The sequence below is a fragment of the Babylonia areolata genome, chromosome 29 (genome assembly GCF_041734735.1).
Source record: "Babylonia areolata isolate BAREFJ2019XMU chromosome 29, ASM4173473v1, whole genome shotgun sequence".
Classification (NCBI taxonomy): domain Eukaryota; kingdom Metazoa; phylum Mollusca; class Gastropoda; order Neogastropoda; family Buccinidae; genus Babylonia; species Babylonia areolata.
Window position 1 is genome coordinate 16,864,033 of NC_134904.1, and position 25,105 is coordinate 16,889,137.

Here is a 25,105-nt window from a genome sequence, read left to right on the forward strand (position 1 = left end):
AGGCGTAGGTGAGGTTGTCTGCCTCCTGGAGGTCTGTGCAGGCGTCCGGCACCATGCCCACCAGGGTGCGCCACGCCACCGTCAGAAGGTCAAGGCCAAGGGGGATGTCCGCCCGCACCGTGATCCCCAACAGCTGCCACCACAGACATCGATTCTTCTTTTAACTCACTGCGCACTACATCCGAGCATTGCTCTGGAGCCAAAATCTGTCTTGCATTCCTACATATGCATAAACCACAGAGAGAGGGATCTAACTTCTGCGGTATTTCTGGATACGTCCACATCAAGTATGGAGCAAAAACGGTATACTTTCTGCACTTTTTCCACCTCAATAGTGCATGAATAACATCTTTTCACTTTGACTGACATTCAGCGTGTAAGGTGAGTATGTGAGTGTGAGTGTCTGCCTGTTCACATACATGCATACGTGTGTATGTGTGTGTGTGTGTGCCTGTTTGTATATGTGCATGCTTGTGTGTGTGTGTGTGTGTGTGCACACACATGCGTGTGTGTGAGTACAAATAAACAAACAAAAAAAGGAACAATTAGAACAATTCAATCAGCATTCAGTAAACACTAAATAATAACAAAAAAATATAACACTAATTCACACAACATTATCTATTAAAAACAACAACAAAAAACCCCTAAAAACTGTGCTATATTGTTTGTAGCCCAAGTCATATTACAGGAACACTCCAACCAGACTATGTAACAGGTATACAGCAATATGTTAAAGTGTGTGTGTGTGTGTGTGAGTGCATGCGTGCGTGAGTTTAAAGAATCTATTTTTACACACATAAAAGCCCTGTCTGTCTCCCCATTTAATCAGACACTCATCCCTTATGAACTCTTTTGTCTCAAACCTTCCCCCCAACATGTATCAGCCACTTTCCACCCTCAATTCACACACACACACACACAATCACACACACAATCACACACACACACACACACACACAAACAGAATCACACACACACACACACACACACGCACACACACACACAAACAGAATCACACACACACACACACACACACACAAACAGAATCACACACACACACGCACACACACAAACAGAATCACACACACACACACACACACACACGCACACACACACACACACACACACACACAAACAGAATCACACACACACACACACACACACCACACACACAAGTAAACCACACACATCAACTCTTCAACACCCCCCCCTCTTCCCCCCATTTCTTGCAATCCTCCCCATTCTTTCTCCCTCCCTGTCTCTTCACGTTTCCCTGATTGATCTCAAACCCACCCCCACACTCCTGATGTCACTATATTCACCCATGGCCAAATGCATTAAAACACTCCTTCCTTCCTTCCTCCCTCCCTTCAACCCCTTGTCCCTTCTCCCACCCTGCTGCCCACCTGGCCAATGAAGATGAGGAGGTTTTCCTCAGGGAAGGTCATGGGTCCTGGCCTGAAGAGGGACTTGCCCTTGGTGGGCCCCGTGGCGGAGCTGGGCGCGGGCAGCAGCAGACCCAGAGTGGAACCCTGCAGCTCCCGCGCCACTTGCCACAGGAACTGTCGGAACGACCCACCTGCACCACACACACACACGCAACACATCGTTAACTAATTAAGCGACTCTTGTGTTCTGTAATCTACTCCAGTTAGCTTAGTTTTCCGCACCCCTCCTCTTTATTTTCTTTCCAATACATATATCTTCAGTAAGAACCAAACTCTAAATGCTTTACAAACACACAGTTATTTGCACAGCAGGCTGTCCTCCTGGGCAGAGCTGACTGGTGCCTTTAGGCACTACCAATTGTTTCCTGTGTGACGGGCGCAATAGCCGAGTGGTTAAAGCGTCGGGCTGTCAATCTGAGGGTCCGGGGTTCGAATCACGGTGACGGCGCCTGGTTGGTAAAGGGTGGAGATTTTTCCGATCTCCCAGGTCAACATATGTGCAGACCTGCTAGTGCCTGAACCCCCTTCATGTGTATATGCAAGCAGAAGATCAAATACGCACGTTAAAGATCCTGTAATCCATGTCAGCGTTCAGTGGGTTATGGAAACAAGAACATACCCAGCATGCACACCCCCGAAAACGGAGTGCGGCTGCCTACATGGCAGGGTAAAAACGGTCATACACATAAAAGCCCACTCGTGTGCATACGAGTGAACGCAGAAGAAGAAGTTTCCTGTGTCGTTCAGGCTTCAGTCATGCACACGTAGTACACACACACACTTACATTCACACAAAGTGTACATCCTTACATGTGGCACTTCCATACTGACTTGCACCATGGTCCTCATGTCCTGACGTATTATGATCACTGTTCCCGCTACTGAATACAACACCTATCTTCAGTCACAGCCAGACACTTAACGCTTGACACTCACTTGTTCCGTGCACCTCCTCCCCGGTCATTCTGACGTTGAAGGCGTAGGTGGGGTCACCCCCGCTGGCCAGCCGCACGCACAGCTGCCGTGAGCTGATGGAGGACAGCTGTCTAAAGGCCTGGCACAGCACGCTGCTCTCACTGTCCTGTTTGTCCACTGGCACACACACACACACACACACACACGGACATACAGTCACCTCACACACACCTTTTTTCCTATCTGCAAACATATTTCTTTTCCTATCAAAGAGGGGTTTTTTGGGTTGTTTTTTTAAATTTTTTTAACAGTTTTACCATGACAACCCTTTTGTTACCGTTGGTTCTTTTACGTACGTTCAGTGCATGCTTACAGGACCTCAGTTTATTGTTTATTACGAATGACTAGCGGCCAGACCACCACGCAAGGTCTAGTGGAGTGGGGAGAAAATACTAGAGAGTGCGGGATTCGATCCTGTGCACTCAGATTCTCTCACTTCCTAGTTGGTCTCACTTTAGTTTCCGTTTCCCAAGGAGGCATCAGTGCATTTGGACAAATCTCAATATATATGCTATAGCAGTCCTGCTAGGCAGATGCCTGACCAGCAGCATAACCCAACACGCTTAGTCGGGTCTTGTGCATGCTATATATCATGCATACCTGTCAGAGTGCATTTCTTTCTACACATTTTTGCCAGAAGACAACACTTATGTTGCCATGGGTTCTTTTTCAGAATGCCAAGTGTGTGATGCACATATGACGGGCACAATAGCCGAGTGGTTAAAGCGTTGGACTGTCAATCTGAGGGTCCCTGGTTCGAATCACAGTGACGGCGCCTGGTGGGTAAAGGGTGGAGATTTTTCCGATCTCCCAGGTCTACATATGTGCAGACCTGCTAGTGCCTGAACCCCCGTCGTGTGTATATGCAAGCAGAAGATCAAATACGCACGTTAAAGATCCTGTAATCCATGTCAGCATTCGGTGGGTTATGGAAACAAGAACATACCCAGCATGCACACCCCCGAAAATGGAGTATGGCTGCCTACATGGTGGGGTAAAAACGGTCATACACGTAAAAGCCCACTCGTGTGCATACGAGTGAACGCAGAAGAAGAAGAAGAAGATGATGCACATAAGACCTCAGTTTATTGTCTCATCCGAATGACTAGACACTCTCTTCGATTTTTCAGTTCAAGTTGAGAGAGATGTTGAGACTGGGATTTGAACCCAGACCTTCACAGACACTGTTTGTCAGAAAACCATCTCAACTAATCTGCCACCTTCCCAAAGCACACATGCAAATGCGTACAAGAATAATAAATAATGAATAATAATAATAATAATAATAATAATGACAATAATGGGTATTCATAGTGCACTCTACCTCCTTAGCACAGGCAGGCCCCAAATTTTAAACAATTAACATCAGCATGGGGTACAAAAAAATGTTACATAAATTAACAACACACAAGACTTACAAACAAGACAAATGGAACATGTCAACACCACAAGCAAACAAACGTTAATTCCCTGAAGACAACTAGAAACACTCCAGTACCCCACCAACACCCCCACCCCCACGCCCCCCCACCCCCTGTACCTCCAATCTCCCCTAAGGGGTCCAGGGTGATCTCGGGGGCGGCCTGGTCCGGTTTCCTCTTGGCGGTGGCGTTGAGGATGCGGTTGAGGAAGTTGGTCTTGGAGTCGTAGAAGACGAGGCCCCTCAGCTTGGACAGCAGGGCGGCAGAGCTGCGGCTGAAGGTGGAGGCCGGGCGCAGGTCCACCAGGGGCAGGAAGAAGGTCTCCAGGTGGTTGTTCACCTGCTGCAGGAAGGCAAAGCGCAGCCGCACGCTCTCCGGGGGCTGGTCTGTTGGGGGGGAGGGGGGGGGGAACAAAACAAAACAACATAACAATAACAACAATCTAATTTATGAGGAACCTTTGCATGTAAAACATGCTCAATTGCACTGTACAAAAAAAACATAGGTATTCATGTAAAAATTGTATTTAAACACTGAAACAAACACTACCCCCCACCCCCCAAAAAAACCCAAGCAAAACCTTCCACAGACACCCAACCAAACACTCAAACACTAATTTACTTTCATACACACACACAAAAAAAACCAATAACATGATGTACATATCAAACAACGTATCATAGAAGGTCATGTCTGACTATGACCATCAGAACAGCAGAGGAGGTAACTGCTGTCCTGACTATCGGGGCTAGAATTTGATATATCACAATATCAACATCAATATGACAATCACCAAAAACCATACCCACCCTTTGGTTCCTACCATTGCAGGATGACTTGCGAGGCATAGTGGAGCACACTTATAAACTCTTTGCCAAGGCGGGCACAGAAAAAGGAAAGACAAGATCGACTGAGAGTAAGAAATAAATGGTGATTCCAGGGGGCCGAGTCGAATCCTCATCATCAGAGATCGCATAAAGGTTATAAAAACAAGCCGCATACAACAAAACAGGCCGAATGCACACGCTTAAAAGCCAATAAAAGCATATGGTGAGGCAGACCATAGTCTGACCAAAGGAATGAGTCATCGCTTGTAGCCTTCAACAATGTTTGCTTGGCGAGATCGGACTGGACATAGCCTGGCGTCTTTTCACTATCAGCCGAGCAAAACTTGGCCAAGCAGAGCAAACTAATAGGCCCAGTTTGCATCAGTTTGACATGGCACAGTATGCGAATCCAAAAACCAAACCACAACACTAAAAAAACCAACCCCAACACTTCAAACCCTGAACCCACTCACTCTGCAGACAGGAGTAGTTCTGACTGGCCAGCTCGACGTCCGTGAGCGTGATCTCGTGAGCATGAAGGCGGGAGGACGCCACGGCCAGTGACCGACACAGCTCATTGACCATGGACACCAGAGCCATGTCCATCTCTATCGTCCACTGCTTCATCATCATCTGGGCCTGGGTCAGGTCCAGGTATGCACACCTGCACACAGCCACTCTGTCCTGTCAGCGGCTGTTCTGAAGGAGGAATTTGGTTTGAGGGGACCTCACACATACTGGTGACTGTAGATATTTTCTTCAAGTATTAATTATCACATTTGATTTTCTACCGTTTAAAAAGAAGGAGCGGATGAGTTGGAGGGTTGAATGGTGGGTTGGGGGAAACCAGGCAGACAGAGGGTGTGGAATCAAAGGGGAATAGGATGGATAAAGCTCATACTAGTTTCAGCTACAAGTTATTGTCAGGTTTAAATTCTGGTTGGAGTGCACTGTTCCAAAAGGTTGCTGGTACAACAGCTCAGGTCCAGCCGTGGACACAGTGTGACACACGAAAGTTTACATGAAATCACACTCTTGCCAAATACACGGCTCAAATCACCAAATAATCGTTCACAGAGAAATAGAAATAAATCGTTAAAACATTGTCAAGGTGTTCTGGGTTCTTTCTCTCTTATGTATGGTCATACAAACAGTTAAGCACCTGGTTGGAACGACAACAACAACAAAACTAAACTAACAAACACAGCTAGTTTTGCTTCAGTCACACATGCATGGAAAAATCATCACATTATCAGTGTTACTGTTGATGGTACAGATAGAGCTATTCCGACTCGCAGATCTGTCACGCATACCAAGCACAAACCTCCTCATTTTTATTGTATCATTTAGCTCCAGCATGTGCAGCATGTATCATGCAGTTGGCTGGTTAAATGTGAATCAGTACAGTGGAAAGAGAGAGAGAGAGAGAGAGAGAGAGAGAGAAGGTACAGAGACTGACACTAAACACGGAGACAAACTGTCCTGTCAGTATCAAGGTTTCAATTTTCTTTTTCTTTTTTTAAATACATTTCATTTACTTATTTATCTATTCAAAACACATTACCTGGATGTGCTACTACTTCCAAAAAAAACATGTCTGAAAACTTGAAAGTTCAGACACACCTTCATTCCTCAGACAGACCAAGAGAGAGAGAGAGACTGTAGTCAGAGACAGTGGTGATCATCACATTGATCATCAAAGTCCAGTGGACGGTTTTCCTCCCTTACATTTACTCGACTGTACATTTTCAGAGTACAGACTAAATAATACTTGATCACCTCCAATACAAGAAATCAACTGATGGTGTAAAACACACAAACAAGGCACAAGAATTACAGTCATCCAATATATACATATAAAAGACATCACAAACACTTAAATGTTAAACTGAAGTAAACCATACATACTAAATCACAATCACACACATGCGGTAATCACACAGGATAGGCATAAAATATAATACTGTAATCAAACATCTACAAACAACAGGCCATTCAATCGGTGTATCAAACTAAGGAGTCATATTACACAAACATGTACACTTGCATCAATTTTGTGAGTGGAGTGATGGCCTAGAGGTAACGCGTCCGCCTAGGAAGCGAGAGAATCTGAGCACGCTGGTTCGAATCACGGCTCAGCCGCCGATATTTTCTCCCCCTCCACTAGACCTTGAGTGGTGGTCTGGACGCTAGTCATTCGGATGAGACGATAAACCGAGGTCCCGTGTGCAGCATGCACTTAGCGCACGTAAAAGAACCCACGGCAACAAAAGGGTTGTTCCTGGCAAAATTCTGTAGAAAAATCCATGTCAATTGGAAAAACAAATAAAACTGCACGCAGGAAAAATACAAAAAAATGGGTGGCGCTGTAGTATAGCGACGCGCTCTCCCTGGGGAGAGCAGCCCGAATTTCACACAGATAAATCTGTTGTGATAAAAAGAAATACAAAATACAAATACAAAAAAAATGTCATTCATCATAGTAGTTAAGAAGCTGGACAGACAGTGGAATAAAGCTGCATTCAGTTCTGATTTGAATTCCAAACCACAGAAGCTTCTGCCTGAAGGTTAAAGTTGCTTTCAACTCAATACAATCCTTGTGTGTTGTGTGGTGATGTGTTGTGTTGTGTTGTGTTTTGTGTGTGTGTGTGTGTGTGTGCGCGCGCGCGCGCGCGTGTGTGTGTAAGTTGTTTTCCACTCAATATGATCTGTTGTGCGCATGCGCACATGTGTGTGTGTGTGTGTGCGTGTGTGTGTGCTTTTGTGTAATAAATCATCATTTTTCTCTTCCTATTCTAAGTAGTTCTGTGTGTGTGTGTGTGTGTGTGTGTGTGTGTGTGTGTGTGTGTGCATGCTTTTGTGTAATAAATCATCATTTTTTTATTCCTATTGTAAGTAATTCTCTGTGTGTATGTGTGTGTATGTGTGTGTGTGTGGGTGTTTAATGTTTATCGTAAAGCGCTCGGAGTTTCCGCTTAGGAAGGAGGAAAGCCCCCCCCACCCCCCAGCCCTTGCCTCTTGAGGTGGACGTCGAAGCCAGCGGAGAAGAGCCCCCTCCAGGCAGCGCGGACGTCCTGTTTGACCAAGTCCATGGCGCAGTGCAGGAAGGCGTCCAGCGTCAGGAACCGGCACTCCCCCTTCAGGCTGCTGTTGCTCTGAAAGTGCCACACATCATCATCCACGCTACCTGGGTTTTAAAAAGCTTTTGTCTGAAATGCTATTCTAGTGCACACAACTGCCCATCTTCATTTCTGGGCTGCAACTCTGACGTTCACTCATATGTACACCAGTGGGCTTTTACGTGTATGACCGTTTTTACCCTGCCATGTAGGCAGCCATACTCCATTTTTGGGGGGTTTGCATGCTGGGTATAGTCTTGTTTCCATAAAAAAAAGATGTTGTCTGAAATGTTCTTCTACAGAATACAGAATACTTTATCATCTCAATAACAGAAATTCACGTGTGGTGTATTCAATGCAAACAATACATGAAAATCGTAAGTCACTCAATGTAAACACACAAAAGACATAAAATTCTAAACAACTTCCACAAAGTCTACTGTATACTACTGCATTTAAATCGGGATAGTTACACCATTTTTTCATGTATAATCTGAGACTGTCGACAGTGTACATCATTTCGCTCGAATGTTTCTTGTACATGGAGATATCGTGTGAAATAAAGTCAAATCCATACTGATTAATTTATGTATCATACAACACTGGTATTAAACATTCAAGTTTGAGCTTGATGGATGCATTTCCATTTGTACCAAACAAAATGTGAAAATGGAAAAAAAACACACACATGCGTTTAACAAACAAAAAACAAAAAAATCCCCAGCAGAAAGCTGCCTATGACCTACAGACACGGAGGCAGTACCTTGCTGTCTTTGGCAGGCAGTTCAGCCCCTGCCCCCTCCTTGGTCAGCTTCTCTGGCACCTCCCGCATCTTGGGCTTCTTCTCCTTGCCCTGAGACCTGGACACACAACGGACATAAAAACAAAATCAACATTGCCCACAGACCTAGACATAGAAAGGACCATCAAAAACAACACTGCCCCCAGACCTAGACACAGAAAGGACCATCAAAAACAACATTGCCCACAGACCTAGACACAGAAAGGACCATCAAAAACAACATTGTCCACAGACCTAGACACTGAAAGGACCATCAAAAACAACATTGCCCACAGACCTAGACACAGAAAGGACTCAAAAACAACATTGCCCACAGACCTAGACATAGAAAGGACCATCAAAAACAACATTGCCCACAGACCTAGACATAAAAAGGACCATCAAAAACAACATTGCCCACAGACCTAGACACAGAAAGGACCATCAAAAACAACATTGTCCACAGACCTAGACACAGAAAGGACCATCAAAAACATTGCCCCGAGACCTAGACATAGAAAGGCCCATCAAAAAACAACATTGCCCACAGACCTAGACACAGAAAGGACCATCAAAAACAACACTGTCCACAGACCTAGACATAGAAAGGACCATCAAAAACAACATTGTCCACAGACCTAGACATAGAAAGGACCATCAAAAACAACATTGTCCACAGACCTAGACACAGAAAGGACCATCAAAAACAACACTGTCCACAGACCTAGACACAGAAAGGACCATCAAAAACAACACTGTCCACAGACCTAGGCATAGAAAGGACCATCAAAAACAACATTGTTCACAGACCTAGACATAGAAAGGACACAGACCTAGACATAGAAAGGACCATCAAAAACAACATTGCCCACAGACCTAGACACAGAAAGGACCATCAAAAACAACACTGTCCACAGACCTGGATATAGAATGGACCATAAAAAAAAGAACACTGCCCTGAAACCTGTACACAGAATGGACCATCAAAACAATGAACATTGCCCTCAGATCTGTACATAGAATGGACCATAAAAATGAACACTGCCCTCGGACCTGGACACAGAATGGACCATCAAAAATTGAACACTGCCCTCAGACTTGGACACAGAATGGACCATCCAAACAATGAACATTGCCCTCAGACCTGGACACAGAATGGACCATCCAAACAATGAACATTGCCCTCAGACCTGGACACAGAATGGACCATCAAAAATTGAACACTGCCCTCAGACCTGGACACAGAATGGACCATCCAAACAATGAACATTGCCCTCAGACCTGGACACAGAATGGACCATCAAAAATTGAACACTGCCCTCAGACTTGGACACAGAATGGACCATCCAAACAATGAACACTGCCCTCAGACCTGGACACAGAATGGACCATCAAAACAATGAACATTGCCCTCAGACCTGGACACGGAATGGACCATCAAAACAATGAACATTGCCCTCAGACCTGGACACGGATTGGACCATCAAAACAATGAACATTGCCCTCAGACCTGTATACACAGCAGGAACCCTAAAAAAAATTAAATAAAAAACCATGAAAAGAGTTTTTCTTCTCTCCCATTTAACTTCATCAGAACACAGAGAGTGGCAGCTGAACCCAAGACTGTTTTCATACCAAACGACAAACATGGAAGAATTATTGTTTTCACATTTGAGGACAAACATCCAGAACATGATGTTTATTCTCACGCCAAAGAACAAACATGGAGAATGGTTGTTTCCATACTTGAGGACAAACATCCAGAACCATTTTCATAGATACAGAGATTAACATCCCCTTATTTTCGTAGATACAGCTGAAATTATTTAACAGATTAGATGAATTATCCCAGTCCCATAATCTTCAGATCCACAAGGCCCTTCTGAACACAGTAATCCAGGTGAAAATGAACTTGATGGCATCACTGACTGACCCATTTATATAGACATCTATATGGCGCCTATCCTCTGTCAGTGACCAAGCTTGAAACACAGTCATTTGCCCAACAGGCTGCCTATCAGGGAGAACTGCCTTTACACACTCATCTTTTGTTTCCTCTCTGATTCACTCAGGCTTCAGTCTCACTCACTCACTCACTCATTCACACACACACACACACACACACACACACATCATGTAAACAACTTATGCATCTGCCAATATGAGATAGATCACTGTCTGGAACTCTTTCGTCAGAGCACCCGTCCTTGGATGTAGCACTGACAGGTGTGACACTGACAGCCAAACATTTTACAGTGCTGGACAGTACAGGACGTCAAACTGTTGAGGACTGTGGCACAGATCTCAGCAGCACCTGGTGGGTTCAGAATGGAAATTATTCTAGTGCTGGGTTCAGAGCGGAGATTATTCTAGTGCTGGGTTCAGAGTGGAGATTCTTCTAGTCTCCCAGTTAAACAGACACGCTGACCAGCTTAGTGCCCTGGCTTGCTCCACACTCACATGCTTGCAGACAATCCAACAAGCACATTAAAGATTCTGTAAACCATGTGTTGTGTGGGTGACAGAAACACAAATGTCCAGCAGCAGGCACCCACCCATCCTCCAATACAGAGCACGGCACAGACCTTTAAACAGTGGGGTAAAAATGGTCACACATGGGACACATGTAAAACCTAAAAACACTTTCACAGAAACCAGTCAACATGTGCATGCATACAAGAATGTGCTTGTAGTAGTTAGTTCACAAATGTCGTCACTGCAGATTATCAGTTTATACCGGCACCATAAATCAAATCATTAATGTGGACACATGCAAAAGCATGCTTGTCGCTGCACTGAACCATACAAAGTCATTCACAAACCAACAAACAAACAAAAAAGAAAAAGAACACAGTAACAGTGAAATAATGTGAAAAATATCAACAGGGACTGTCCATGGATCTTTGCCAGTTCAAACACAATCCTATTATGTGAAACGACTATTTCAACAATCCCTTATCTGAAACACTTATCTGAGCTCCATTCATGTTTGGAGAGAAAGACCATGCTGAGATGATAGGTCCAATAGACACATTTTTAAAGCGTTGAAGACGTAATCTGAGGCTCCCGAATTCTATACCTGGTAGATAAAAGGTGAAGATTTTTCTCCCAAGTCAACATATGCGCAGATGTGTTAGTGCCTCAAGCTCATTTGTACAGAATAGCAAACACACACGTTAAAGATCACACAATCCATGTCTGTGTTAAGTGGGTTATGAAAACCTGAACATACCCAGAATTTACATCCCCCCTAAACAGAGTATAGCTATACGGCAAGTCAAAAATGGGTCATACATCAAAAAGCTATACGTATATCTGCATACGAATGGAGGCGGGAGTTGCAGCCCCAAAAACATATAGCACTGAAGATTCCAAATACAGGATGCAAAATTTTCTGAAAAAATTACTGAAAATGATCTATGTCCTCAGCAAAACCCTGATCTTGACTATAAAATGATTCCACTTCCAGACAAGTCTTTACGCAAAAAACCTGGGACAGTACACCAACGGTTTTGTTCTGAATGCCGGTGGTGTCTGAGCTAAGCCTTTGACACAGTGAGCGAGCAGGGAGACTGGTGCACTGAAAGAGACAAAGAGCCATGGCACCCACTTTTCCCCTTGCCCTTTCTCCGAGATCTGTGACTGGTTGCCCAGCACTGCCTTCTCCTTGGACGGCTTGCTGCTGCCCTTCTTCAACTTGGTCTTGCTGCCCTTGTCCGTCACTGAGGGACTGCAACACACGCAACACAGTCAACAACACTTCATCCTCGGGCATGGAAGACAAACATTCGCAACATATAGTATATATATATTTTAAGGACTGCAACACATTCAACAATCAAGAGCAGCTAACCCTTTGACCTCTGTTGGGACATGGAGAATAAACATTAACAGCTTTATAATATACGCACCGCTTTGGTTACAGAAAACCTTTAGTCCCAGAAAACATTAGAAGTCAACAAAGCAAATTTCATCTGCAAAAGCAAAACAAAAAAAACCTGAATACTCTTTATAACAATAAAGTAACAACACAAAACAGTATAGCCTTCTTTATGAATTTTCCCCACTTTGAAAAAATTCTACCTCCCTGTTTTGAATGAATTACAAAAATGAAAAGCAGACTTTGGTTTCAAGCACTTTTTTTGAATGAACTTATTTCTAAGATCACCAATCCACATTCTAACATCTAACATTCCACAACAAAATGAAATTCATCTCCAGTTACACCCATTTCACAGTTATGGCAAATGCACATTTCTTCAGGAATGTAAAGATGATTACCAAATTCAACAGGTAGTTTATGACTGCTAAATCTAAACTGAAATAAAGATATGACACAGTCATGATACGTATAGATCTGGTAACTGAAAATACATTTCTCTCCTCCACTTCCAGCACCACCAAACACTTGTCAATATCAATAAATAATAGAATGAATGGGCCTTTTTTTTCTTTTTTCATAGTATGTTTACTAGTGCGTTCAATTTCATACATGTGTCAATGTGGCTGCTTAGGTTTAAGTGGGGGAAAAAAAAAAAGGTCTAAGAGGGAGTGACCAAAAGAGAAGGGGATGACAGAGAGCCAAAATTCAGCACCAGAATAAAAGAATGATTGTGCATGTCTGTGTGCGTGCATGCACTCTTAAATCTCTGTGTGTGTGTGTGAGTGTAGATCTATGTACAGTCGTGGAAGTATGACACTCTACCCTGTGTAAGCAGAGTCTGACCAAGACACAAAAAAAGCCTGCACAACAGCTGCACCTTTCCTAAATACACATCAGTGGACACTTCAATCAGATTCAAACTGACAAACAAAAGGTCATGTTACATTTTTCACAGTAACCCACACACGGTACACACACACACACACACACTTACACATCTTTATCCAGTGACTTGGACATTCCGTACTGCCTCAGCACCCAGGTCACATGATCACCAATGGGTTTCTTCGTTGGCCGGCTGTTGAGGAAAAAAGCCAAGAGGAGGTTTTCCTGTGCTGAATGCAGGATCTGATCTCGCCCCAGACAGATGTAACCTGTCTCCTGCCGCTCCGAGGAGCTGCTCTGTTGGTCGATGAAGAAGCAGCTGTAGAAGATCTCTGTCAGGGCCTGGGATGCCTCATCCGTGAACTCCCGTGTGGAGCCCAGCAGCTTGTAGATCAGGTACTGCTCCAGAGCCATGTTGGACTCCTGGTCCGTCACCAGAGTGGAGGTGACTGTGGAGAAGACCAGACTGTCGTCAGGAGGAGCGTCCATCACCTGGTCGGGGCCGACGCCCATCTCGAAGGACTCCATCAGAGCCTTGCTGCGATAGAGCGCCTTGCGCACACACTCCACCTTGGTCTTGGAGGGCAGGCTGAAGACAGCAAAGCCCTGGGTGTAGGCCTGGTGCACTGGGGACGGCTGCCGCTCCGGGGTGGCAGGTTGGGCAGGGGGGCTCTCCTCCTCCTCCGTCACTGCTGCCGCTGTTTCCTCCCCATCGTCTGGAGGAGCTGTGGCCCCACCCACTTCACTGCACTCTGGCACGTTCTCCGCCGTTGGGGTGGGGGGCGACTTGGGCAGGGTCTTCTGCTTCAGCTGACGGTGAGAGATCTCTGGAACATACACCTCCCCATTCTCAATGCCCCCATGGGGGCTGCACACTTTGTGCAAGGCGGAGGTGACCACGTCCCCGTGAATGTGAGCTGGGATTCCCGACAGGATGACTATGCGACTATGGGCCGTGGACGGCTGTATAGATAAGGCGACATTCTGAATGTACATGTCATAGTCCTGAGCACAATGCTCCTCCCCAAAGCCCAGGTAGCGCAGCACCCGGCACACGATCATGGCGCGCTGGAACCAGGGCACATCTTCCAGCCTGACAGAGGTGGCACTGGTGGAGCCACAGGGAGACACGGCCGCGCCTGATGACGCTGACGCTGATGACGAGGACGGAGTGGCGTCTGGTGACAGCACGGCCACAGGGGGTGGGCTGACCGTGGGGCTCACCGCCGACTCCAGACTCTCACTTTCACTGGCGCGCGGAGACGTGGATGTCTGTCTCCTAGGCCCCGACGGGGTGGATATGGACGAGCCTCTCTCTCTCTTGGTCTTCAGTTTTTTCTTCTTGGCAGACGTGGACGAGGCCAGCGTGGAGGCAGAGGCCCCGGCCCCTTCCTCCATGACAGAGGAGGAGGCCGACTTGATGAGGGGGGACTCGCAGGGCAGGACGTCAGCCACCGCCAGACCCGCCTCCAGCAGGGCCTGGAAGTAGGAGGAGAAGCGGCCTTGGTCCGTCACCCCGATGCCCACCCCCGTACCCGAGGGTGTGGAGGCCTGCGGCATGTCCTTCACCTCCTCCTCGTACAGGCCCTTCAGCTCCCGTATGATGGCCTGGAAGATGCCCTGGGTCGGGGACAGGCGGGGGGACAGCTTGGACAGGGAGGTGGCCACATGGCCCTGGCAGTAGTGCAGGATGCGAACCGCCTGGGCCAGCAGGAGGAACATGTACTCCTTCAGCAGGGCCGGCACGTCTGTCCGCCACAGGTAACCACACAGCATCTCTATCACCTGTACACACAGGTAACCACATAGCATCTCTATCACCTGCACACACAGGTAACCACATAGCGTCTCTATCACCTGCACACACAGGTAACCACATAGCATCTCTATCACCTGCACACACAGGTAACCACATAGCATCTCTATCACCTGCACACACAGGTAACCACATAGTGTCTCTATCACCTGCACACACAGGTAAACTGTACAGCATCTCTATCTCCTGCACACACAGGTAACCACATAGCATCTCTATCACCTGCACACACAGGTAACCACACAGCATCTCTATCACCTGCACACACAGGTAACCACATAGCATCTCTATCACCTGCACACACAGGTAACCACATAGCATCTCTATCACCTGCACACACAGGTAACCACACAGCATCTCTATCACCTGCACACACAGGTAACCACATAACATCTCTATCACCTGCACACACAGGTAACCACATAGCATCTCTATCACCTACACACACGGGTAACCACATAGCATCTCTATCACCTGCACACACAGGTAACCACATAGCATCTCTATCACCTGCACACACAGGTAACCACATAGCATCTCTATCACCTGCACACACAGGTAACCACACAGCATCTCTATCTATGTGTGGATTTCTTTAACTCTCTCCATACGATTGGCGAAAGAGACGACGTTAACAGCGTTTCACCCCAATTACCATCATCAAAATATTGCAAGCGGAAGGCTCTTTTACTGAAGACGTGAATGTTGACAAAGAATAACACAATTCTGACGACGGAAGCTAAAGGTTGGGTCATTCAGACACCCAATGGACATCCGAGGGGTCTGTGTAGAGGAGAAGAGAGGACTGGCCGTACTGAGTGAGTTAAGTCGACATACAAGCATTCTATGTCTTTCGTGTGCACATACTGAAGAACAGTGATCCCCATGTATCATTCACATTGTTATAAACAAAAAGAAACCTCCCTTACCGGAAAACAAAGGAAGGAATTCTGTACACATTCTCCCCCGAGCCCCCCCCCCACCACCCCACACCCCCCCCCTACCTGCACCAGCACGGGCGTGGTGATCTCGATGTTGTCCACGCTCCACATGGAGGGCGGGTAGTGCGGGTCCTCGAACACAGGAGAGTCGAGCCCCAGGCGAGCCAGCAGGTCCAGGCCTGCCCGCCGGTCCCCACAGCCCTTCATGCCGCAGCCAAAGCGCTCCGTCAGCAGCGTCTCCAGGTAGGCCACCGCCAGCAGGAACTGGGGAGGGAGGCCGTGCACTGTCAGCACGATGCCGGGGGGAGGGGACACGCCCAGCCGCACGTGCACCTTCAACACACACACACAATGGGTCAGGTGAAAGGCGGGGGGTTGTTGGAAGGAGGGAGTGACATCTATATCCAGCTGTCACTTTGATGCAGTCCATATTATTTCATGGAGGGAGTGACATCTATATCCAGCTGTCACTTTGATGCAGTCCATGTTATTTCATGGAGGGAGCTACATCAATAACCAGCTGTCACTTTTATGCAATCCATGTTATTTAATGTGGGGGCGTTACATCAATAACCAGCTGTCACTTTTATGCAATCCATGTTATTTAATGTGGGGGCGTTACATCAATAACCAGCTGTCACTTTTATGCAATCCATGTTATTTAATGTGGGGGCGTTACATCAATAACCAGCTGTCACTTTTATGCAATCCATGTTATTTAATGTGGGGGTGTTACATCAATAACCAGCTGTCACTTTGATGCAGCCCATGTTATTTCATGGAGGGAGCTACATCAATAACCAGCTGTCACTTTGATGCAGCCCATGTTATTTCATGGAGGGAGCTACATCAATAACCAGCTGTCACTTTGATGCAGCCCATGTTATTTCATGGAGGGAGCTACATCAATAACCAGCTGTCACTTTTATGCGATCCATGTTATTTAATGTGGGGGTGTTACATCAATAACCAGCTGTCACTTTTATGCAGCCCATGTTATTTCATGGAGGGAGCTACATCAATAACCAGCTGTCACTTTGATGCAGCCCATGTTATTTCATGGAGGGAGCTACATCAATAACCAGCTGTCACTTTGATGCAGCCCATGTTATTTCATGGAGGGAGCTACATCAATATCCAGCTGTCACTTTGATGCAATCCATGTTATTTAATGTGGGGGCGTTACATCAATAACCAGCTGTCACTTTTATGCAATCCATGTTATTTAATGTGGGGGCGTTACATCAATAACCAGCTGTCACTTTTATGCAATCCGTGTTATTTAATGTGGGGGTGTTACATCAATAACCAGCTGTCACTTTTATGCAATCCGTGTTATTTAATGTGGGGGTGTTACATCAATAACCAGCTGTCACTTTCATGCAATCCATGTTATTTAATGTGGAGGTGTTGCATCAATAACCAGCTGTCACTTTCATGCAGCCCATGTTATCTTACAGAGGGAGCGATACTAACTGGCTGTAACGTATGAACATCCTCTCCTGCACATCATTCCAAAATGTGTTAACAACAAACTTACATTGTAATTGGGAACAAACACCAGCACAAGGCATCCATCCTGACACTTGATACGGAGAAAGCTGTCATACATCCTATCAATTTTGCAACAGACTATGATAAAAGCACACTCTCAACAGCCAATTACTATTACTATCATTATAATTATTATTATCATCATTACCATTACTATTACTAATATAGCACCCATCTTCAGTCAGAGACCTAACAAAGCTCTAACACAGAGTTCTTCATACAACAGGCTGCCTACCTGGGCACAGCTGAATGACAACTGTCCTTAGGTACTCATCATTTGTTTTTTCTCTTATTCATTAAGGCTTCAGTCAAATGTGCGCAGACTCACACAAACACACATACACGTTAGAGAAAGTGTGTGAAAAGAGAAACACGCTTGGTAAGAGCTGTGTACCATGTCAGCAGGGATGATGGCCGGCGTGAACTGGTCGCTCTGTGTGCTGGTGGTGCTGGTGTCTCGGGGGTAGCTGACCACCTCCTGTCGGGTCACCTGACCAGTCTTCTTGATGCGCTTTCCTGTGTAGGTGTAGATCCGTGCCCACGGCGACTTGTAGGGCGAGGAGCTAACCAGACACACAGGATAAATAAATAAACACAGAAAACTACAACTGATGGAGGTTGTAAGAAAGTTCTGGTAACTGACTGTTAACATTTCCGCCCTAAACCTAACATTTTATTATATGCTCTGGTAACTACGCTGCAACTTTTCAACCCAAAGAAGAAAACAAAGGAAGAAACCCTTGATATCACAAAACCTGCCACAACTTGCAAGAGACAATGTTGGTATCAACCAACTTTTCCATGCAAACTGACGCTGATATCACACATTTTACTCTTTCTTGCAACATAACACTGTTATCAATCCACTTACTTTTTCTTGCTTATCTTTATCCAAGAAAGGAGGAGGAGGCAAAATGTTTAAGATGTTTATCTGCCAATACAGAATCTGTGAGTGTCTGTGTTTTTAATCTTGGTGTCACTCTTTCTCCAAAGTTTGCCAGGAAAATCAAACAGTTGTTCAGAGGAGAAGATAAACCAAGGCTCCAAGTGCAGCAGGCACTTGACACACTGAAAAACAGTTTCAGTTTCAGTAGCTAAAGGAGGCGTTACTGCGTTCAGACAAATCCATATACGCTACACCACATCTGCCAAGCAGATGCCTGACCAGCAGTGTAACCCAACGCGCTTAGTCAGGCCTTGAAAAAAAAGGAAAAAAAAAAGGTGAATAAATAATAGATAAGCTTACATAAATAAATAAATAAATAATAATAATAACAAGGCAAATGAAGCCTTGTCCTCTCACAAAGTTCTACAGAAGAAATGCACTCTGACAGACACACACATACAGATGAAATACTCCTGTCCTGATGACACTGAAAAACAACCCATGGCAAATGAAGCCTTGTCCTCTCACAAAATTCTACAGAAGAAATGCACTCTGATAGACACACACATACAGATGAAAATACTCCAGGCCTGGTGACATACTGAAGAACAACCCATGGCAAATGAAGCCTTGTCCTCTCACAAAATTCTACAGAAGAAATGCACTCTGACAGGTACACACATACAGATGAAATACTCCTGTCCTGATGACACACTGAAAAACAACCCATGGCAAATGAAGCCTTGTCCTCTCACAAAGTTCGACAGAAGAAATGCACTCTGATAGACACACACACACAAGATGAAATACTCCTGTCCTGATGACACACTGAAAAACAACCCATGGCAAATGAAGCCTTGTCCTCTCACAAAGTTCGACAGAAGAAATGCACTCTGATAGACACACACATACAGATGAAATACTCCTGTCCTGATGACACTGAAAAACAACCCATGGCAAATGAAGCCTTGTCCTCTCACAAAGTTCTACAGAAGAAATGCACTCTGATAGACACACACACACAAGATGAAATACTCCTGTCCTGATGACACACTGAAAAACAACCCATGGCAAATGAAGCCTTGTCCTCTCACAAAGTTCGACAGAAGAAATGCACTCTGATAGACACACACATACAGATGAAATACTCCTGTCCTGATGACACACTGAAAAACAACCCATGGCAAATGAAGCCTTGTCCTCTCACAAAATTCTACAGAAGAAATGCACTCTGATAGACACACACATACAGATGAAAATACTCCAGGCCTGGTGACATACTGAAAAACAACCCATGGCAAATGAAGCCTTGTCCTCTGACAAAGTTCTACAGAAGAAATGCACTCTGATAGACACACACACAAGATGAAAATACTCCAGGCCTGGTGACACACTGAAGAACAACCCATGGCAAATGAAGCCTTTTCCTCTCACAAAGTTCTACAGAAGAAATCCACTCTGATAGACACACACATACAGATGAAATACTCCAGGCCTGGTCAGCAACTTGGTCAGCCATCTGCCAAGTACATGTGGTGCTGCTGAAAATGATTTATCCTAATTCAGAGAATCGACAGATAGGCAGAAAATACGGAAAAAAAACTTAGCCGTATGAAGAGCACAGGAACAGGAGTCATGATGGCTGCCGGAAAAAGAGGGCGCTAGCCAGGGGGACAAAGGGGAGGTTACCTACTTCCGGGAGGTTATCGGCCGTAGTACTTTCGTTTTCTCCGCATAGGCGGATAGTAGTTTGCACAGGACAGGAATGTCAGACCCCTGCTGGAGTCTGCGCTAGTTGGGTCACAGTAAGTATGTGTAATTAAAACGATTTATCCTAATTCACTGAAACTCTTAACTTTTTTTTGTAGGATAACACCGATATCAACCAACTAACTCTTTACTGCAACAAAACCTTTGATACTGTCTGGAGTCAACCCACTCACTCTTTCTTGCCAGTCTTGGGGTCAATGCGACATGACACCAACAGGCAGGCTGCTCCAGGAAAGTGGACGTCAGTGTTCACCTTGACCTCTGTCACTGGGAATTCTTCAGACGGGAACATCTCCGGGGCAGTCTGGAATGGGGTACAAAAGAGAGGGTTATTATGTACCTGTTTTTCTTTTCCTTGGGTGCATGTGATGTGTGTGTGTGTGTGTGTGTGTGTGTGTGTGTGGCTGTTGGTTATGACTTTATATGCTGACATGTTTGCTTCCCTTTGTTTTTCTCCCTTCCACTTTTTGTTTTCTTGCTTGCTTCTGATTGAAGAACAACAATTTGAGAGGGAAAAAAAAAAGAAAAGAAAAAAAGATGATGACAATGATCATCACACTGGTTCCTTCTTCCCCCCCAAGATACATTTATTCACATTCTGCACATGCGTGTCAAGGATGGTCAATATGGTGTGCCAAGAGGTCCATGCATGGCAAGATTATGAAAGGCTTTATACATACACGTATGCATACACACAAGCACACACACTCTCATGCACAAACACACATTCTCCAAAAGTTTATTCCTAATCTGCCCCTCACCACCCCCAATTAGCTTACAGCAAATCCACTTTGAGAATGCAAAACAGCAACCCCCCCCCCCCCAAATGATTACACCAGACATTAATCACAAATTGAAATAATACTGAACCAGTTGACTGCAAGGGAGCAATTCCAGGGCCAAACACCTGTCAGATGAATGGCTCACAAAGCAAATGTTCATATAAATTAGTATTGTATTTCAATTCCCCTTCATCTGGAGTATGCTTGCCGCTGTTATGTGATATGCAGCTAATGAATGATTTTTTTTTGGTTTTTTTTTTTGGTTTGTACATTTCCTTGCTCTAAATAAACAAGAGTACAACAACTTTTTTTTGTTTTTTGTTTTGTTTTTGTAATGAACGCAGACACCAACAACAGAAGGCAGGTAATAACATACCAAGGGAGGCCACTAGCTACTTTCAACTTCTCCCCTTGGGCAGACCAGTAGTTTGCACAGGACAGGAAATCAGTAGGCCATGGTCCAGTGTGTGTCTTCACCTTCACCTATCCCATTACCCACAGCAGGGTCATCCCAGCACTACAGATGATCAGACCACTTCTCTGAAGCCTGTCTAATTAATAAAAAAATAAATAAAAAAATAAAAAAACTTAACTGACCACCACCACCAGGGCCAAACCCAACCGACCTGCAGGCACATGCACAGCTGACTGGTCAGCTCGATCAGGTAGTCCTCCCCCTGGTGGGCAGCCCGGGCAATAGCCGTGGCCAGCTCCCGGCGCAGGCGGTCACCGTGGTGATAGACCATGGCGGTGAAGGAGCAGAGGACGGGGGCCAGGCACAGGCGGGGGGACCAGGGGGTGACGGCCGGGGACAGGGCCAGCAGAGTCCCGTCGGGGAGAGGCGGGGTCAGCAGCTCCATGGACAGCAGCAGCAGGTTCTCCAGGTCCAGCTCCTGCAGTGTGGCAGCGCAGGCCGCCAGGCCGCTCACCGCGCTGGCCGTGGTGGTGGCCACAGTGGTGGCCGTGGCGCCCCCTATGGTGGAAAGTAGCTGGTAGTCGAGGGCCGGGGAGTTGCAGTGGTCGATGAGGCGCAGGAAAGCCGTGCGCACGAACATGCGGGCCAGCGATGCCTCGCTCTGCAGCAGCTCCCTGCAGTCCCCCACACCACACACACACACACACAGGGTTAGCACATCGTTGTCCTGTTCATAATTACAACATTCGTAATAATAACAATGATACTACTACTACTATTAATCATAAGAAGAACAACAACAAGAGAGGCAAGGCCTTCAAGACTCACTTGTGATACACTTAAAAAAAAAAAAACTAATCGATAAAATGTGTTCTGTATTTGTTATTATAAAGCTTCGGGTTAAAAAAAGAAGAAAAAAAAGAAAAAGAAAAATCCTAACCAGATTCAAACCCCGCGTGTTCGGGTGAGAAGAAACTGTCTTACCCATTACACTATCGTGGCTCCTTAACTGACGTTCTAAAATTTAATATTTGAACATACTTTTTTTAAAGGGCGATAAATCAATTGCGGTATTCGCAGTGAGAACGCTGTTTAACCATGTTCTCTCTTGTTTGGGCAAACGATTAGGCTGACTGGTCCACTCAATGCTGTTTCAATGAAAACAAGCACACAATCAGCTGAGCATCATCATGTGAGACCAAGGTTAGTAGTAACTGCCCTGGCCTCGTGATCGCTAAGTCTAGAGCGTCTGGGTAATGTTACGACAGAAAAGCATGTGACCATGCTATGTAGTCAAAAATGAACTCGTCTGAACAATTTTGACATTGGTGTCACATCGGAACTAACTGCAATCAAGTGTAACAAAATACAGTGAAATTGCTACAGCTGGCATCTCTGGTGGCACTGGCTGATGGATGCAGGCCCAGCAGAGACCTGTGGACAGACCGACCTGTGAATGTGGACGTTGGAGGTGTCCATGGTCTGCCCCCCCGTGATGGAGGACTTGCGCAGGCCTGGCTGAGGCTTCTCCAGCATCTCCAGGGGGTACCAGAACCGGACCAGCACCCCCTCACTCCGCAGGTACGTCTCCACCTGCACCAGCTCGTTGCCCTGAAACACAGCCACACACCAACTGCATGATCACAGGTAGAGGTATGGGCATTCTGTCACGTCCTTGATCACAGCGTGTTGCCATCAGCCATCCTTTTCACAATCACAGTGTGTGTGTGTGTGCTCTTACATTCAAACACATCACACACACATGTACATTCACATAAATGAAGGCACAAACAGGTAAGGAGGCACTCACACAAACACTCACATGCATGTTTCATACATTAGCACACTCACACAAACACTCACATGCATACACACAGCAACAAATGCCCAAGGCATTCCCCACCCACACACACTCCATCTTTCTCCCTCATTCTTGATCAACAAATACCCAGACAGCAACCCACATACCCACACAGTACACACTCACAAAGTTACAACACATACACACTCTCCTTCTCTCTCTCTCTGTTACAACAACACAAAACCATACAGCACACCCCTCCCCTACCCCCCCCCCCCACACACACACACACACAGAATACACACTCACAAAGTTACAACACACACACACTCTCTCTCTCTCTCTCTTTCTCTCTACATTTTATTATGTCAACAAATATCCATACAGCAACCCACATACATAGTACACACTCATAAACTGTGATAAAGTAACAACACACACTCTCTCTCTCTGCCTCCCTCTTACTATATCAGCAAATACCCATACAGCAACCTACACACACACACACACACACACACACACACACACACACACACACACACACACACACACACAGTGCATGTTCACAAAGTTACAACACACACACACACACACACACTATCTCTCCCTCTTACTGTACCAACAAATGCTGAAAACAATCCACAAAAACACAGAATACACACTCATAAAGTTACAAAGTAAACATACACACTTGCCCTATCTCCCTCTTACTATATCAACAAATACCTATACAGCAACCCCCACACACACAGAGTACACGCTCACAAAGTTACAACACACACTCTCTCCTTCTCTCTCTCCCTGTTACTATACAGTGTATACGTTATTGGCTTAAGCTGTTACAAATGGAAGATTATAGAATACCTTATAGAGCTTACAAAATGTTGTATGAGTTAGATATTAGGGGAAAGAGAAATTGGGTCACAGATGTACGTATTTGTTTATTTAGATATGGATTTGGTGATGTATGGTTGAATCAAGGTGTTGGTAGTATAAATCAGTTTGTAAGACTTTTCCGGCAACGCTTGATTGATTGTAGATGGCAGGACTGGGATTACCATATTCAAAACAGTGAAAGATTTAGCTTCTATAGAACTTTTGGACGTACGCATGATGTTAAACAGTACTTGGTATGTAACATGGACATGTATTTGAAGTATGTAACAACAAGATTTAGGTTAGGCGTGTCAGACTTAGCTACACATTACTATAGATACAGAGATTTTATTGACAATGATTTAATTTGCCCACTATGTAAAGAAGACAAAGAAGACGAGGTACATTTTGTTTTTCGTTGTCCAGCTCTTTGCAGAATTAGAGAAAAATATATACCACCTAAGTACTATCGACAGCCATGTTTATTCAAACTGAGTTTATTATTGTCATCCACGAGACATGCTGATATATGGAATCTGGCACTGTTTTTACACCAGGCATTTAAATTTCGGGATATCGTGACATCTTAAGATGCTGTACTTCATTGCAGCGTTTATGTAATATGTGTACTTATTATGGTTGGTTAGATATTTTCATTTTGTTTGTTATTACTTATATTGTCACTTACCCCTTCATAAGGGGCCTAGGCCTATTAATGAATAAATAATCTGAATCTGAATCTCTCCCTGTTACTACATCCACAAATACCAATACAGCAACCCCCACACACACAGAGTACACGCTCACAAAGTAACAACACACACAAATGCCAACAATAACCCACATGCGGAGTGATGGCCTAGATACTACGCATCCGCCTAGGAAGCGAGAGAATCTGAGCACGCTGGTTCGAATCACAGCT

General features: G+C 45.3%; 1 protein-coding gene across 1 annotated transcript in view; it reads right to left on the reverse strand.

The window, feature by feature from the left end:
* LOC143274709 (putative E3 ubiquitin-protein ligase HECTD4) overlaps nt 1-25,105 on the reverse strand; it is a 111,490-nt gene that overhangs the window by 10,320 nt on the left and 76,065 nt on the right. Inside the window, exons 49-62 of the mRNA XM_076578612.1 lie at nt 22,957-23,117; nt 21,718-22,180; nt 20,483-20,613; nt 18,048-18,216; nt 16,163-16,432; nt 13,452-15,127; nt 12,185-12,304; nt 8,557-8,653; nt 7,690-7,829; nt 5,148-5,338; nt 3,967-4,233; nt 2,388-2,543; nt 1,410-1,582; nt 1-133 (exon numbers count right to left, since the gene is read on the reverse strand). The exon at nt 1-133 is cut by the window's left edge and continues 20 nt beyond it. Coding sequence (XP_076434727.1) covers nt 1-133; nt 1,410-1,582; nt 2,388-2,543; nt 3,967-4,233; nt 5,148-5,338; nt 7,690-7,829; nt 8,557-8,653; nt 12,185-12,304; nt 13,452-15,127; nt 16,163-16,432; nt 18,048-18,216; nt 20,483-20,613; nt 21,718-22,180; nt 22,957-23,117 — 4,147 coding nt within the window. The remainder of the gene's footprint in view (nt 134-1,409; nt 1,583-2,387; nt 2,544-3,966; nt 4,234-5,147; nt 5,339-7,689; nt 7,830-8,556; nt 8,654-12,184; nt 12,305-13,451; nt 15,128-16,162; nt 16,433-18,047; nt 18,217-20,482; nt 20,614-21,717; nt 22,181-22,956; nt 23,118-25,105) is intronic.